Source organism: Triticum urartu, chromosome 6A (genome assembly GCF_056163025.1).
Source record: "Triticum urartu cultivar PI428250 chromosome 6A, HENAU_Tu73, whole genome shotgun sequence".
NCBI lineage: Eukaryota > Viridiplantae > Streptophyta > Magnoliopsida > Poales > Poaceae > Triticum > Triticum urartu.
The window spans coordinates 519,829,062-519,846,010 of NC_141878.1; the positions used below are offsets into that span (position 1 = coordinate 519,829,062).

A 16,949-nucleotide genomic window follows, 5' to 3' on the forward strand; every position below is an offset into this window, starting at 1 on the left:
AGCGGACCATATTTATATCCCACGGAGAAATAAGACGGCTCGCAACGTACAACAATCCTATTATATTCATTCCTCACTAAAATAGATGTGGTGACCGCTGAGGTCAGAGGAGGGACCTAAGTGAGATCTACAAATCTGTACATTTGTCTTATTCTTCCTTTTTGTTTTTGTTATATATATGAAGTAATCGTGCAAAGTTTTTTTTTCTTTCTGACTGAACATGTCTATGTAAATATGTGATATATCATATATGATGTCTGATGTTGTATGCTTATTTTTTTCATGATTTAAACAAAAACTCTTAATGAGGCTTAGCTTCTCTATAATTCTAGCCAAATGATAAGTGCCACACGTCAGGTCCGTGACACTCCGGTCGTGACGTTTTTCGATGGCAATTTAAGCCACGCAAGGATGTCTAAGTTCCAGTGACACACGGCAAGTTTCTGTCAGATTGAAGCACGAAAGTTACCATCCTTGCGTCACTAAACTTACCATAAAAAATGTTCAGAGTTGACACATGTGTTCGTACCTGACTATGGCACTTACTAGAGTCCTAATTCTGCTTATAGCTTATGAGCAAAGCATGGCTAAATGGCATAGCCCACAATTTAAACATGAGATTTTTCTCTCATTTGCTATTTAATTGCAAGTTAGCGAGAATGTAACTTGTAGTCAAGGACGACCTGGTTGGCCACGGCGTCACCGGTGGAGGACACTCGGAAGTTGATGGTGCGGATGGCGGGTGGGGAGGGAGGGCCACCGACACCGGAGAAGAGTCTGAACCTAGAGGAATGGCGGGGGCAGCGGCAAGGCAATGAAGGTGGCGGAGGCAGACGGCCCGGCCGACGTTGGGTAGGAAGAGGAGGGGCAGGAGGAAGAGGAGACGACGACAGCAGGACAAAGAAGTTAGGGCAAAAGATCGACTTCCACCAAATCTTTTTTCAGGCAACTTGCATGTAGTCGATCTCGATTTTTGTCTATACATACTTGGCCAGGGAGCTAGATATGTTTCTCTACGTGAGTGGCAGATATATTTCATTTTCTTAACCAGCAATAGATATTCGATGTTGCCTATATATGCATGGCCAGGGGGCTAGGCCGATGGTACCGTTGCTCCAAACAATACAGGCACACTGAACCACCAGCTATATTGGCAAGTCGGCAAAGCTGGTCGATTAATGGGGCTCAAGCTCCCGGCAGCACTACTGCTCTCCCAGGTGGCCAAGCTAGGCTCCCTCCTCATTCTCTTCCTTCTCGTGCTGCTGGTGCCTGCCTTCCTCAGGGTCCCCTATTGCTACCTCCTCTTCAACGCCATCGTCCTCGCGCTGGGCATCCAAGCCGGCCTCCTGCGCCGCGGCAGCACCATGACCTCTTCCGACGCCGACGAAGACCGGCACCGGTCTTCGCGGACTGGTCAGGATGTCACGCCTGTCAGTATCGCGGCTTCACCGTTTCAGAGGGCCAGATCAGTCTATCCCAACGACCAGACGGCGGTTGCAGATGATCATGCGGTACCTGCCATTGGAGCAAGTAACATAGTTGACCTGAAGACCAAGACCAAGAAGGTGGTGCTGACGATGCTGATGAAGAAGTGCCCGTCGGCGGCGAGCATCTTCTTCCTCAGTGCGCTGAACGGTAGCCGAGCCAGCGGAGAGGACAAGGCATGCGAAGAGCAGCAGGAAGACCGTAAACTCGACGTGGAAATGACTCGGCAGGAGCTGTTTGCCAACACGGAGAGGTTCATCGGGGACTTCCACAAGGAGCTCAGGATGCAGAGACAGTAGCTTTCAAAGCTAGTACAAAAACTTAATTTGGCTTTCCTTTTCCTCTTATTATTAGGGTGATACTTGATAGGCACGCTTCGCCGCGCCGGTGATATCAGGCTTGTCTTTTGCTGCTAACTTTTTGTTGTGTTGCGTGAGAAAAAACATGAGGTGAGCGAGATGTGCCTGTAGTTTTGGTAATAAGGATTGAGGAAATGCACTTTAGCAGTTCAACTCTATCATAAAGTAGTTCAGCTTCCAGGTTACATCTGGACCTGCTATGCAATCTGAGATGTATAAAGTTCAACTTTGTTTATTTCTACAGGACCGAGAATTTCGTTGTTCAGTCAACGTGTTGAGGTGCTGAGATGCAGTGTCAGTACAGTCTGCTATGAGTAACCTCTTCGATACGTTTTAGCTAGCCACAGGAGCAACACGTAAATAGGACAACACGAGTATCAAAGATGAGTGGAGAAATAATATTTAGTGAATAGAGGTTCTACAAAAGTTCTTGCAAAATAAAAGAGGAGAAGGGCATGTCATATATATATACTCCCTCCGTTCCAAAATAGATGGCTCAACTTTAAAGTTAATATAAAGTTGAGTCATCTATTTTGGAACAGAGGGAGTGCATGTGTGAAATCTGCATTAAGTCTCTCTCTCCTCGGCAAATGATTGTTTAAATTACTGACGGAAGATAGTGCATGGCAAACACTCTTAAGGAGAAAATGCGTAGGTTTCAAGGCGGTATCTCAAGTATACTGAAAGTCTGCGGATTTCCACTTTTGGGCAAGTCTAATAGCTACGAAGAAATATTTCTTCTGCTATCGATTCTTCTCAATTAAAGATGGCTCGAAAATTAGATTCTGAGAGGACAAGTGGCTAGGAGATGCCACACTCCGGAAACAATATCCGGCTCTATACAACATTGTGCGCCATAAGGGTGATACAATCGCCACGGTACTGAAATCATTTCCGCCAAATGTGGCGTTCGACTCCAATCATGAAACATCCTGCTCCAGCGGTTGTCCACTGTGCATTTGTCACATGGGTCTGACGTTTTCCGTTGGAACCTCCATGGGAATGGACAATTCTCAGTGGAGTCGATGTATACAGCGTTAATCCAGTCTGATGTGTGAGTTGATAATAATAAGAAGATCTGGAAGATGAAGATACCTCTTAAGAATAAATTCTTTGCATGGTATATTCGTCGCGGAGTCATTCTTACTAAAGATAACCTTATTAAGAGGAATTGGCATGAAAGTACGCAATGTGTCTTTTGTCACCATGATGAGACAATAAAAATTTTATTCTTCCATTGCAAATTGGCTCGTTTTATATGGTCAGTCATCCAAATAGTTTCTGGCTTGTGTCCTCCTTGTAGTGTTGTTAATGCATTTCGCAACTGGTTACATGGGATTGATATCAGGTTTAGAACACTCCTCAGGGTGGGAGCGCTTGCCGTTATTTGGTCGCTTTGGCTATGTAGAAATGATAAGATTTTTAATGATAAAAGTACTTCTCTGATGCAGGTTATCTACAGATGTGCCGAGACTCTTCATTTATGGTCCTCTCTACAATGTGTGAAGAATCAAGGCCTGTTTACGGAGGTGTGTACACGATTGAAAGCTACGGCGAGGGATATTTTTACCCAACATGGGTGGCAGCATGATCTTAGGATTGGCCCCCTACGCTTTAGGCGTTATACGAACTCTACGGATCTCTTTGTATTTGGTCTTTTTTTGTGTGTGAGAGAGGATCTTGTTTGGCTGTGTGCGTCTTAGTTATGTAATGCCGGCTGTAACATAAAGCGTCCCTTTTCAAAAAAAAAGTTAAGTCTCTCAGCGTTGTGAACATAAATCCCTGTCTCAACTGAGGCACATCATAAGCAATATCCTGTTGTGGAAGCCCCATCTGAAAATCCCAAGCTTCCTCCTGAACTCAAAGTGGACTCTGTTAGATATAACAGTCCAAACCGAAGTAGCTGAATCTACTTTCTTCATTCCAAAATGTTTGAAGTTCTAGGTTTTGTACTAAGTAAAAACAAAAGAGGTTTGACCAAATTTGTAGAAAAATATACCAATATTTACAACACCAAATTAGCTTCATTAGAATCGTCATTACATAAACTTTTATACTATATATTAGAAATTGTAACTTTGAAAAGTGTTTAAGGGTAGATATTAGATAAACTTTTTCTATAAAATTGATCAAACTTATACAAGTTTGACTTAGGACAAACCTGAAACTTTAAATATTTTTAAACGGAGTGAGTATAACACATGTAAACTCGTAAACTACCTCCTAGACTAGGTTCTCAAAGATAAGACAATCTAAACATAAGTTGCTAACAATAACACACATGCAAATGCCAAGCGATCGGCAAACCCTATTCCACATGTGAGTCAAGGGTAGGGAACCAAAATTGCACCCTCTGTATGCGGTAATGAGCCTGCCCACTTATTTTTTTCTCTATCTTCTGATTTGTTTTGGGAAGGAAGGTTCGAACCTTCCATGGACCGCTTTTTTTCTTCCTTTTTTATCCTTTTGCCTATTTTATTTGTGTTTTTGTTTTACTTTTCGTTTTAAATTCGTACTTTTTTCAAATCTAAAAATATCTTGTGAAATCCTGAACATTTATTAACATTAGTGAATGTTTTTTTAAATCATGAACATATTGTAAATTCACATTTTAATAAGAAGTTATTTTTAATTTGATTTTTTTGTGAATTTGAAAAAATTCTGGATTAAAAGAACATTCACGAATTCAAAAAACATTCGCAAGTTCAAAAAGCGTTCAGGAATTCAAAAAATTGTTTGCGGTTCCAAAAAATATTCATGAATTCAAAAAAATACGAGATGAAAATAAATATTCTCGAGGTAGAAAATGTTTGTGAATTTTTAAAAATATGCACAATTTGTAAAGTTGCTCAAGAATATTAAAAATGTTTGAAGTTTAAAAATCTTCATAAATTCAGAAAAATCTTTACGATTTCAAAAATAGAAACAGAAAATATTAATAATAAAAGGCATAAAATGAAAAGATCTCAATGAAATCGGTGCCAAGAAAGCCAGAAAAAGAAAATGTTGTACCATTGAACTCTCTAGAACCTCCGAAAACTGGTTAGAAGATAGAGAAATAGAACAGATAAACATGTGTGTGGATTGTCCCGGTACCGTGCGCGATGGGTGCGCTTTGGTTGTTGATCCCTGAACTACATGCGGAATAGGAAATGCCCCCTAGGCGTTAATTAGGAGGTGGAGGTGGCATTTAAGTTTTCCCATGTTGCATCTAGCTCTCCTCATGAGAAACTCCACCGAGGACGAGGGTCTTCTCGCCTCCCGCCGGTGCCGCTGTTGATCTGCTTTGTCTCCGGTGGCCTTAGGGTCATGGAGGCACGATGGACCTCAGCCCTCATCGGTCGGAGGGCTTATGCTATGTTTTTAGGTCTTTTTTTTGGAGTTGATTAGGGTTTGTGTCCTACTCGGGGAGGCGAGACGATGGCAGCTCCCTATCATTGGAATAAGGTCCTCTCCGTCTAGTCCTTGTTTCGGTGGTGCGTACAACGTTGTCGGAAGGCGTGTGGAGGTGCATATCTGGCGGATCTTGTGGGATTCGGTCGGTGTTGGTCTTCGGTGGATCTCCATGGATCCAGTCTTGTTGCGTCTACGTTGTGTGTTTACAGGTTGGATTCTTCTGATCTATGCTTCTCTTCATCGGCGACGGTTGCTGTTCTGGTGTTTTGGTCCTATGGGATCTTAGTACGTCGACTTCCGGACTGTCTACTACAACGAATTTTGCCCGCCTCCGATGAAGGAGGGGCGATGACGGCGACGCACCTTCAACTCGTTTCAGTGTTTGTAGTCGTCACTAGGTGATGAATTGACCTGGATGTAATTTTTATTATTTTTAGTGGCCTTTGTACTGCCATGACAGTTGACTAATAGATTGGAAGTTTCTCGTAAAAAAAGTTTTCACATGTTTTATGAAAATATTTGCGTATTACTTTAAAAATGTATTTGCATACATAAAACAAAAAGGAAACGGGGAAAGAAAATAAGAAAAGACAAAGAAAATGGTGAGGCAGAAAACCTGGAAAAAGGCCCAAATAACAAAAGAAAAAAACAGAAACAGAAGAAGAAAAAACCCAGATCCCGGTGCCTTGTGATGGGCCGGCCCATGCAGAGCTCGCGTGGGCGATTCCGGCAGAATGAACCATCATCGTGATCGTCCTTCCACAGATTCTCCTAAAAAAAACCACGTCGGTGACATTCACCGCGAAACCACCACCGACCAAAGCCTTCCTTGGACTTCAAGCGTGTGCCCAGGCCCGCCCGGAAAAGAGCCGAACACAAAAGGCGATCTCCGGCCACCGATCCGGCAAAAAGACGCCCCCGGTATCGATACCATGAGTGCCGCAGTTATCACAAGCAGCACTACGCGTGATGAGGCGTAGTCTAACCGGCAGCTCGAGCTGGAAAGAAAGGAAAGGCGGCAGGATGGATCGAGTGAGTTGTACCAGCGGCGAGTGGTCTGCTCGCCCACACGGCCGGCCGGCCACGTCCGGCAGCACCACCACTCCAGTCCAGTGCACTTTGGACGTCGCCTTTTGGCGCGGGCATCATTCCCCTTCCAAATTCAGGATGGAAGCCGCCAATAATAAATAGTGCCATAACTAATGGTACTACTACTAGTAGTAGTAGTAATCGCAATCAGCCTAATTATTCGATGATCGCGACGGTTTTGATTTCCTGCGAACGAGAGGCGCCGGTTGAGCTGGCAGTTGTCGAAGGCACAGAGGTTTTGGCATTGGAGAACGTGCGCTCGTGCCCGGATTTATTAGAGGATCTGCTTCCATGTTCACCTGTTTGTGATGCTTCCCAAGTTGGCCGAAGAAACTTCAGAACCGACGGAGGAAGAAGAAGAAGAAGAAGAAGAAGAAGAAACTGTGGCTTGGCAAGCGACGGCCTACGCGACTTCTCTGCAGTTCAGGTGTCCAGCAGCACTCGGCGAGCCTGTATGGAACTTACTCTGACGTGTGTCGAGGTCCACCTGCCTGCGCGACGAGACGAACGGTCACGATCGCCCGTCGCGATCAGCTCCAATCCGGTGGATTCGGCGGGTGACTCCGGGCGCGAGCTGCCCCTGACCGGGGAGTAAAAATATGGCCGCCCGTCGCGTCGGGAGCACGAGCTAAAGAATACTACGCGCGAAATGCTTTGGTGGTTAATCTGGAAGTGCCGTGCGCAGCGCACAAAACAAAAGCGGGAATCGGACAAACCACCGACCCTGGCGACGAGACGGGCCGCGGCAGGTGACTTGTGACATGCCACCCACGCGCCAAAACCACACCCCTCTCCCGGAAGGAACCTCCCCAGCAGTCCCAGTCTTCCTTCAGCTAGTTTTCAAAAGAAAAAAAAGTCTTCCTTCAGCTATAACCGGTCACCACCAACCAACACCGCGATCTTCTCGATCAGAATACTGTGAACCTATCCGGGTCAAGGTTCGGCCTCTCTACGAGCAACTCCAACAGGCCGATTCAAACGAACGACGCTTTTGTCTGTTTTTTGTTCGTTTGGGTCGGCCGTCCGCCCGACGTCCGTCCTTTTATAGCTTAGAGTTGGCAGTGCGCCCAACGCGTTGACTCATTTTATAACCGCGCGTGCTTAGATCATGCCAGCAGCCGTGTCGTCGTCCTGATTTTGGCGCTCCAGCGCGCAGGAAAATCGGCCTAGCGCGTGCTGGTTTTGGCGCTCCAGCGTGCGGGAAAGGTTCGCACGCGCGCCGCGTTCGGCGCTCGTTATAAGAAGGCGCTCCCTCCACACTCTGTTCGCTGCCTACTCGTCTCGCCCCACAAGTCTCGTCGCCTCTGCGTCACCATGTCGATTCGCCGCCTGGGCATTTCGGATTTTCGCGAAGTCCGCGAGCGCCGCTCCGGCGCCTTCTCCTCCGAGATTTGGTTTGGTGAGAAACGCCTCATCCTCGGCACCTTCGACACCGCAGAGGAGGCGGCATGGCGCCTCTTGAGGCCTCTTCAGGAGATGAATTTTCCCGACGTGTCCAGCCAGCGGGCGCAGGATCTCGCGCCTCTCTCGCGGCTTTTCACCGACGGAGATCGTCGTGTCCATCGGAGGCGGCAGCGTCGCCTTGCCATCACCGAGATGGACGTGAAAGCCATGGTGGTGTGGCGCGAACACTTCCCTCAGGACATCGTCGATGAGCGCCAGTTCTATAAGCAAAGAAGAACGGAGAGGGAGGCGAGGAGAACAGAGCGAGCCGCCTATCGGGAGGACAAGCATGCGCGGAAGCAGGTCGCTCAATTGAAACTGAAACTACGAGAAACATCGGGGTGAGACTTCGAGGACGAGCAGTATGCTGACGTCTACATTCAGATGTCGGAGAAGAACATTACCGAGTCGGAGTCGGAAAGCGACGAGTAGTTGGTCTTTTCTTTTATCTGTGTACGTTAGAAGTATCTATGTATCCTTTTCTATCGGAAAAAATGGCCGGCGGCGTCGACGATGAGGCAGGCGAGCGAGGCTGTGCTGTTGGATGTGGAGAGGCCAATGTGCCATCAATCAGCGGGTCCGGAGAGAAGAGAGGGCGAATGCGCGCGCGTCCGTCTCGTGTCCGCGCCGACACAAATACGGCTCAAAAATGAGCCAGAAATAGATCGGCAGGAGGACAAAAATGGACGCACGTCGACACGTTGGATTGATTTTTTTGTCCGCGTCGATCCAAACAAACGACGGCGGATGAAATGGGTCGTCTGTTAAAGTTGCTCTAAGTTGGCGTCGGTGCACCGAAGCAGAACGGTTCAAAGGTAAAACGGAAGAAACTGTGTCGTGGCAGTGAAGCGCTGAAGCAGTGGTAGATGAGACTGAAGAGAGAGGGACGTCGCGGCTGCCGGACTGTGTAGAAGCTTTGGCCGGTTCCGCGGCAGAGCTTTCGGTCGCCGGTGGGCGTCGGTTGGTCCGGACTCTGGACTGCACGTAGCAATACGTTTCCTGCCGCCGACGCCGACGCCGACGCCTTCTCCCCCCGGAATGCGTGCCGTACGCACCACCGCCGAGCTCCCTTGTGGAGAAAGAGAAGAGAGAACCGTGGCATTGCGCCGACGAGGACAGGTTTCGAACCTACGAGGCGCGCTGCCAATACGTGGTCCATGCACCCATGCCATCCCATCTTTGCAGCAAGTTTCAGTACCACGCGATCTCGGCATCAAGTGAAGTGAAGTCCACACCCACACCCACACATCGTCAGTGGCCATCATCAGTTCACGAGGCCGCCGATCGTCGACCAGGAAACAGATGGCGCGTGAAAAAGAAAAAGAAAATCCAAAATCGTAGGTCGCTGAGGTGACTAACGTACGTACCTAGTCAGTCCACTACCGAATTGACAGTCTAAGGGCATGTACAATGGTTGATAAGTTAGTCTTATCTTAAGTTTTACATGTAATTTAAAAATAACAAAGAAAAATGTTTACAATGGGTCATCTCTTAGCCTTATCTTCAATAACTGGCAATTCCTAAAAATGTGGTGAGACATATTATGCTAAGAGATCATCTCTTGTTTTATGTTAAATAAGAGAAGACAATCCTTCTCTTATGAGTTCTCTCTCCTCCACCTCATTATTTATCCTACGTGGCACTCGAAAAATAGCACCATTGTACATGCCCTAATCAGCACTGAGAAACGTGTGTTCCTCGCCCCCAGGCAGCCGCGCAACGTGCGCCCCGGAGTCCGATGCACGGGCCCCCGAATTTTCAGCCGCCGGACCAAGGTTCCGTCGCTCGATCCGACGCGGATAACCCCAGCTCCAGCCGTTCATCCCATCGCCGAAGACACCACTGCTCACTGAGACGTGCGAGGCAATGATTCCATCCACCCTCCACTCTCCATCGCCTGACCTGACTGACTGACTGACGCGGCCGGGAACTCCACCACCACCACCGCCCGGCCCCAACCGGTAGATAACGCGCGAGTTAATACGCGTAACGCGCCTACCCCGTGACCCGGAACGCTCCTTGCTTCCGCGGCATAAAGCGCTCGCCTTTCCCACTCCCGTTCCCCCCCGTCGCAGGCACCTCCCCGCCCGCGCGCCCCACCTCTGCTCAGATCTCGCCCCGCCCCCGCCTCGCCGCCGAGATCGCCTAGGCTCAGCTCCCGCCCCGCTGGCCGCGATCCACGATCAGTCGGTGCCGGTTCCCCTCGTCTCGGTTGGTGGCATTGCTCTGGCCTGGTCCATCTCTTCTTTGTCCCAGCGCGTTTGGGTGGCTTCTGTGTTGGATTGGTCGGCGACGCGGCAGTGGCGCTGATCGGGGTCTTGATTGGTTGCTGGATTGGGTAGTGGGTAGTGGGGGACGCGGTGGATGGGCTGCACGGGCTCCAGGCACGCGCTGCGGGGCGGCCTCCGGAAGTCCTTCGGGCGGAGCCGCTCCGACCCGGCGGCCGCCGGGGCGGCGCACCACACCGTCGCGCTCAAGTCCTCCACGCTCGGCTCGCTCAGCCTGGACCGGGACGAGGAGATGATGAAGTGGCGCGCCGGCAGCTTCGGCGGCGCGGCCAAGGGCAAGGCCGCCACGCCGGCGCCGCCCCCGCAGCCGCAGCTGGCGAGGCGGCAGCGGCAGGTGGTCGGCACGCCGACCAAGACGCCCGTCCGCGAGCCCGAGGTGATCAATGTGTGGGAGCTCATGGAGGGCCTCGACGACAACAAGCACGAGGAGCGCGATGCGGCCGAGGGCGCCGAGGATGAGCGCGGGGAGCAGTCGCCGGAGTTCGATCCGGAAGTCATTTCGGAGTTCCGCAAGGCGCTCGGCGAGGCTTCGCCGCCGCGGGACTACGAGGGCGACGGCGAGTGCGTCAAGAAGCGCGAAATCCAGAGGTTCCCTGGCATCGTGCGCGCGCGGGTCAGCGCGTTCCAGCAGAGGATCGACGCGAAGCTCGCCAAGTTGGCGCGCCCACCCACGCCCACGCCCACACCCACGTCCCCGCCTCCTTCTCCGCCTCAGCCGCCGCAGCCGCAGCTGCCTCCCCCGCCGGACAGCCAGCGGAAGGTGGTGCTGTACCTGACCAGCCTGCGCGGCATCCGCAAGACGTTCGAGGACTGCTGGGCCACCAAGTCCATCCTCCACGGCTACGGCGTGCGCATCGACGAGCGCGACCTGTCGCTGCACGGCGGGTTCAAGGACGAGCTCCACGCCTCGCTGGGCTCCGCGGGGAGGCTGCCCCAGGTGTTCGTGGACGGCGAGCACCTGGGCGGCGCCGAGGAGGTCCGCCGCTTGCACGAGGCCGGGGAGCTGTCCAGGGCGCTGGAGGCCTGCGAGATGGCGCCGCCGAGCGCGGGCGGCAAGGGCGCCGCGCTGGAGGCGTGCTCCGGGTGCGGCGGCGTCCGGTTCGTGCCGTGCGAGGAGTGCTCCGGCAGCTGCAAGGTGTTCCTAGAGGAGCTGGACAGCTTCCGGCGGTGCCCCGACTGCAACGAGAACGGGCTCGTCCGGTGCCCACTCTGCTGCTTGTGACCGACGGCGAGAGATTCCTAGTGGTAGTGTGGTTTTGCTGCAGTTTCAGGTGAGCGCCGGCGGCGGCGGTGTTCAGCTCAGATGGTCTGTACAGAGAAGTACATACGCTTCTGTTACATTAGGACTGATCAAGTGACATTTGTACTGTGTATTAGTAATTGATTTTTGTCGAGCTTCCTTGTTTCCTTCTGGAATCAAATGTGTGCGAGGGAAATGACTGTAATGTTTTGGACAAAAATAGTTCTCGCTCAGAAGCGCGACTGAGTTGAGTGTCGTCAGTGCCACGAAACTGAAAGAGTCAATTACACCAGTGGTGCTAGAACTTGTCGTGAACAATCATTTTGATGGTAGAACTTGCGGCATACATAGTGTAAAAACTTAGCTCGATCGTACAAATACGATGCAAATCACGTTTGGATACGAAAGCGGCGCTGACCAGGCTCGCATGCATGGTGCAGGTCCCGCTGTCAGTGACAGGAAGGGAGGAAGGAGGACGTGTGTCTGTTTTTCACGAAAACACTCTTGATTTTTATTTTTTATTTTCACATAAGAGCTCCTTCTCATGTTGGAGTGTTGGCATGTTTTCCGTCTCTGTCGAAAGCCCGTCCCGCCTGTTAGTATAATATGAAAATTTGAAAGAAAAACTCGAACTTGCTATCATATACTGCCTCCGTTCCAAATTACTTGTCGCAGGTATGGATGTATTTAGATGTATTTTAGTTCTAGATACATCCATTTCTGTGACGAGTAATTTGAAACGGAGGGAGTAGGTGGGAAACAACCGGTCATAGCCACTGCACCAACAACGTCATCACACCTATAGTTCGTAAGTCCTTTGTAATGTAGTAGAACAAAGTCGCTCCTGGAGTTTGTCTTTTTAGAAGTACGTAAAGGTATGTAAATTCTAATCTCACTAATAAAAATAAAGTTTAATTATTCTTGCAGTATAAATAATACATAAAATGGAAGAAATTCTTTAGAAAATAGTTCACGTATTATTTTAAAATTATGCATCTATCTAAAATAATATTTATGAACTATAAAAATGTTTTTATACTGTAAAAAAATACAAATAAAGCCAATTTTGCACTCTTTTTTTAGAAAGCTGTAGAATATATATAAGTAAAATCTAGTACTATATTATAACTAATATACATAAAATAAATCACATTATAAAATATTGACGTATTAATTTAAAATTTATCCCTATGATTAAATTATAAATTACAGAATTCATGTAATAATATGCATATTGAATAAAATATGTCAAATTTATTTTATATTTTTCCGTATATTTCAGTAAATGCTTATATAAGTTAAAAAATGTTCAGAGTTTTCACAAAATATTGATTGATTCATGTTTTAAGAATTTTTTTATATCCTGTTAAATATTATAAGGGAATGCACTTCATGCGGCCCATTTGCACTATTACTTTTGTCAAGTTTACATAATATATGTAAATTATAATCAAATGTTATAAATAATATATATATATATGTAAACAATTAAATTATAAATTATTCACTTATTATTTAAAATTGCATCCATATATTCGAATTATAGATTACAAAAGTATTCACATTATAATTTGCATAATTCACAAAACATGAAATGGAATTTCTATGTTTTATATATTCAATAAATGCTCATATATGTTTAAAATGTTCACAGTTTTAATAAAATATTATGCATATAAGGTGCTCATTTTTATAATTTAATTTATTTTACTACTATGTATATTTTTTGTAACACATGATTATAATATAAATAGATTTTATAAAAAATAACACTGCAAAATGGGGGTCCCACCAAGTGCAGCCCACATAGGACGTGAAGGATATATACATGACGTATCCTGTCAAAACAAGAAAGTCTAGCCGTGGTTAACCATTGGCGGAAGCTAGCAAACCTACATGGTTCGATTTGCAGTAGCCCTATTTTTTTTATATAATTTATGTGTGGCTGACATATGAAACCCATATGGCCAACATTTTGACACGTGCCAGGGGCTATTTCGTGAGGATAAAAAATTTGAGTTTCTTTTTGGTAAAATAACAGGCCTCATGTCATCTGGTGGCTGACAGCGGGACCCTGCTCCATGCAAGTGAGCCTAGTCAACGTCGCTTTCATATCCAAACACGATTTGTACCGTATCTGCACGCCCAAGCCAAGTTTTTACACTAGTTTGATGTATGCCGCAAGTTCTAGCACCAAAGTGACCGTTCACGACAAGTTCTAACACCACCGGTGCAATTGACTCAAACTGAAAGTTGAAGGTGTGTGCCCATAGCGGCGTCCTCTGTTCCACCGTTCCTGAAACCGATCTCCGGTCTGATCGGCCGGCTCAGAGCAGGAGCGGTGTATAGCCAACAATACGAAGTTGCCACGTTGCATTTAGTCAACCTTAATAGCTCATTTATGTAATAATTGATTATACTGGTATGCTATGTTTTTAATATGTGGCTTACTTTTTTTCTCTCACAAAGTTCTCTCTACTCAACTAGGCAAAAAATGGATGTGGTATGTCTTACAACCTGTTTATGTCAACTTATTGTACTTGCTCTTATACGCCATCATTTTTTCTTGAAACAAGTGATAGCGTCGTCTAAGCTTCAGAAATGCGGGAAGTGGACTACTACATTGATGTGTTATCGCATGTGTCAGCAAAGCTTTGTAGCCGCACAACCCCGATATAAAATACCCCCTTGTCAATCGCATTAATAACGGAGTGGAAGGCCAAAGGCCGGCCTGCTCTCGTAACTAAACGGTGAGGGCGTCTGGGATTATGGGGTCCTCGGGCTGTCGGTGTAATCCTATGGGCTGGACAGGTAGGCTGCTCTACAACTATTATCGGAAGGCCGAACTATAAGGCGACTCTGTATTCAAGAAGGAAAACCTCCGAAGCCTTGGAGTGTCCCCAAGTCAAGATGGAAGGATTGGCATGTTTATTCCTTGTTGGCAACCGACTATGTGTAATCCTAGGTACCTCCGGTGTCTATATAAACCAGAGGGTTTAGTCTGTAGAGGCAAGAAGAAGAACCACCATCCTACTCATCTAGGGTTTAGTTCATCCGATCTCGAGATAGATCAACTATGTAAACATCGTATACACATCAATATAATCAAGCATGGCGTAGGGTTTTACCTCTTCGAGAGGGCCCGAACCAGGGTAAATAATGTCCATGTGTTTCCTATTCCCCATCGATCCAAGACCCACAGCTCGGGACCCCCTACCCGAGATCCGCCGATTTTGACACCAACATTAGTGCTTTCATTGAGAGTTCTAATATGAGATCACCAAAGAATCAATGGTCCGCCTAGCCATCAGCAGCGACATCTACAACGGGGACGTTTTCGTCCTCAGGCAGATCTTCGCGTTTGGCAGGATTGTGTTGCACGCCGATCCGACCGGCCGCCTCGGCCAGGTCAGAAGTTTCACCCCCGACCAGGAGGTTGGGTTTGGGATCCTAGAGTTCATTGCTGACTCCCGGGGAGATCTTATTCTGACAAAGTTCTTAGCTCCGCTTGAAGAGTCAGCGAACCCCGAGGCTTTGACTTCGGGCATGGTGTACCCCATCACTGGGACTGCCCCTGCCTTAGATCTGGCCTTGAGCCTGGATTCTGCTGATATTCCTGAACTATCATCGGCCGAACACTGTCCCAGTGCGACTTTTTGACATGGAATGCTGCCTATCATGTTCATCACATTCTTTTCTTTTGTAGCATGGACATATGGACTTCTATATGGTTCAAAGCAATAGTCTAGTTTTGACATAAAGATTTCAATACTCAAGCATATCAACAAGAAACCATGTCTTTCAAAATATCAACACTAAAGCAAGTTATGCCTAGCCCATCATGCTCATTCATTGATCCATTCATGAAACACACTCGCATATTAGCTACATCTAATGCTCAAGTACGATCATAGTGCCCCTTAGTTGGTGCTTTATAAGAGAAGATTAAGACTGAAAAAAATAAAAATTGCATAAAGTAAATAGAAAGGCCCTTCATAGAGGGAAGTAGGGATTTGTAGAGGTGCCAGAGCTCAAAACAAAAAATTAAGAGATAAAACATTTTGGGTGGCATGCTTTTCCTCTCAACAAAAACGATCGAGTAGTTCCCAATACTTTCCATGCTAGATATACCATAGGCGGTTCCCAAACAGAAATTAAAGTTTATTCCTTTTTCCACCATACTTTCACATTCCATGGCTAACCAAATCCACAAGTACCGTCCATACCAACACTTTCCAAGGAATTTATTATTTGACAAGATAAAGTAAATTCATTTTTCATTTCGGGACTGGGCATCCCTAATACCATTGCCGTACTCTTGTGCAATGACAAGTGAATAAACACTCATCTTGAGAATAACACATCTAGGATGGAAAAATATCAGTCATCCCCTACCGTTTCATGAGTGGTACGAGCACACAAAAAGGAAATTTATTTTGAAGATTAGAGATGGCGCATACAAATTTGCTTAGAACGACACGAAAATACCGCATATTGGTAGGTATGGTGGACTCATATGGCAAAACTGAGTTTAAGGATTTTGGATGCACAACTAGTATTCCCACTAGCTACTGCCTACGGACCCGTAGGTTTACAATGAACTACTCACGCATCATCGGAGAGGCACCAATGAGGATGATGAACCCCTCCGTGATGGTGTCTGATACGTCCATTTTGCATCATGATTTTATGTGGATATTTATTACATCATGGGTTTTTATTACACATTATATCACAATACTTATGCCTTTTCTCCCTTATTTTATAAGGTTTACATGAAGAGGGAGAATGCCGGAAGCTGGAATTCTGGACTAGAAAAGGAGCAAATATTAGAGACCTATTTTGCGAAACTCCAAAAGTCCTGAAACTTCACGAAGAATATTTTTGGAATATATAAAAAATATTAGGCAGAGAAAGTACCAGAGGGGCCCCCCAGCCAGCCACAAGGGTGGAGGGCGTGCCCTACCCCCTGGGCGCGCCCCCCGTCCTTGTGGGGCTCCTGGCAGGCCCCCGACACCCATCTTCTGCTATATGGTGTGTTTTGACCTGAAAAAAATTTAGAAGGAAGCTTTCGGGACAAAGCGCCGCCTTCTCGAGGCGAAACCTGGGCAGAACCAGTCTAGGGCATCGGCGGAGCTGTTCTACCGGGGAAACATCCCTCCAGGAGGGGGAAATCATCGCCATCGTCATCACCAACGATCCTTTCATCGAGAAGGGGTCAATCTCCATCAACATCTTCACCAGCACCATCTCCTCTGAAACCCTAGTTCATCTCTTGTATCCAATCTTTGTCTCAGAACCTCAGATTGGTACTTGTGGGTTGCTAGTAGTGTTGATTACTCCTTGTAGTTGATGGTAGTTGGTTTATTCGGTGGAAGATTATATTTTCAGATCCTTAATGATAATTAATACTCCTCTGATCTGGATCATGAATATGCTTTGTGAGTAGTTATGTTTGTTCCTGAGGACATGGGAGAAGTCTTGTTATAAGTAATCATGTGAATTTGGTATTCGTTCGATATTTTGATGAGATGTATGTTGTCTTTCCTCTAGTGGTGTTATGTGAACGTCGACTACATGACACTTCACCATGATTTGGGCCTAAGGTAAGGCATTGGGAAGTAATAAGTAGATGATGGGTTGCTAGAG

At 47.0% G+C, this 16,949-nt stretch overlaps 3 protein-coding genes across 3 annotated transcripts; all 3 read left to right on the forward strand.

Moving 5' to 3' along the window:
- Positions 1-1,090: 1,090 nt before the first annotated feature.
- LOC125512539 (uncharacterized) lies at positions 1,091-2,083 on the forward strand. The gene has a single exon (XM_048677638.2). It carries the CDS (start codon positions 1,179-1,181, stop codon positions 1,782-1,784), a length of 606 nt encoding a protein of 201 aa, XP_048533595.1. The 5' UTR covers positions 1,091-1,178; the 3' UTR covers positions 1,785-2,083.
- A 5,560-nt stretch (positions 2,084-7,643) lies between these two features.
- On the forward strand, positions 7,644-8,117 carry LOC147966041 (uncharacterized). The gene has a single exon (XM_087530700.1). The coding sequence runs from the start codon at positions 7,644-7,646 to the stop codon at positions 8,115-8,117; it is 474 nt and encodes a 157-aa protein (XP_087386826.1).
- A 1,570-nt stretch (positions 8,118-9,687) lies between these two features.
- LOC125514606 (uncharacterized protein At3g28850) lies at positions 9,688-11,467 on the forward strand. The gene has a single exon (XM_048679942.2). It carries the CDS (start codon positions 10,137-10,139, stop codon positions 11,280-11,282), a length of 1,146 nt encoding a protein of 381 aa, XP_048535899.1. The 5' UTR covers positions 9,688-10,136; the 3' UTR covers positions 11,283-11,467.
- The last annotated feature ends 5,482 nt before the right edge of the window (positions 11,468-16,949 follow it).

Excerpts from the sequence above, each read along its gene's own strand:
- LOC125514606 (XM_048679942.2), top strand. The coding sequence starts at position 10,137 with ATGGGCTGCACGGGCTCCAGGCACGCGCTGCGGGGCGGCCTCCGGAAG.
- LOC125512539 (XM_048677638.2), top strand. The coding sequence starts at position 1,179 with ATGGGGCTCAAGCTCCCGGCAGCACTACTGCTCTCCCAGGTGGCCAAG.
- LOC147966041 (XM_087530700.1), top strand. The coding sequence starts at position 7,644 with ATGTCGATTCGCCGCCTGGGCATTTCGGATTTTCGCGAAGTCCGCGAG.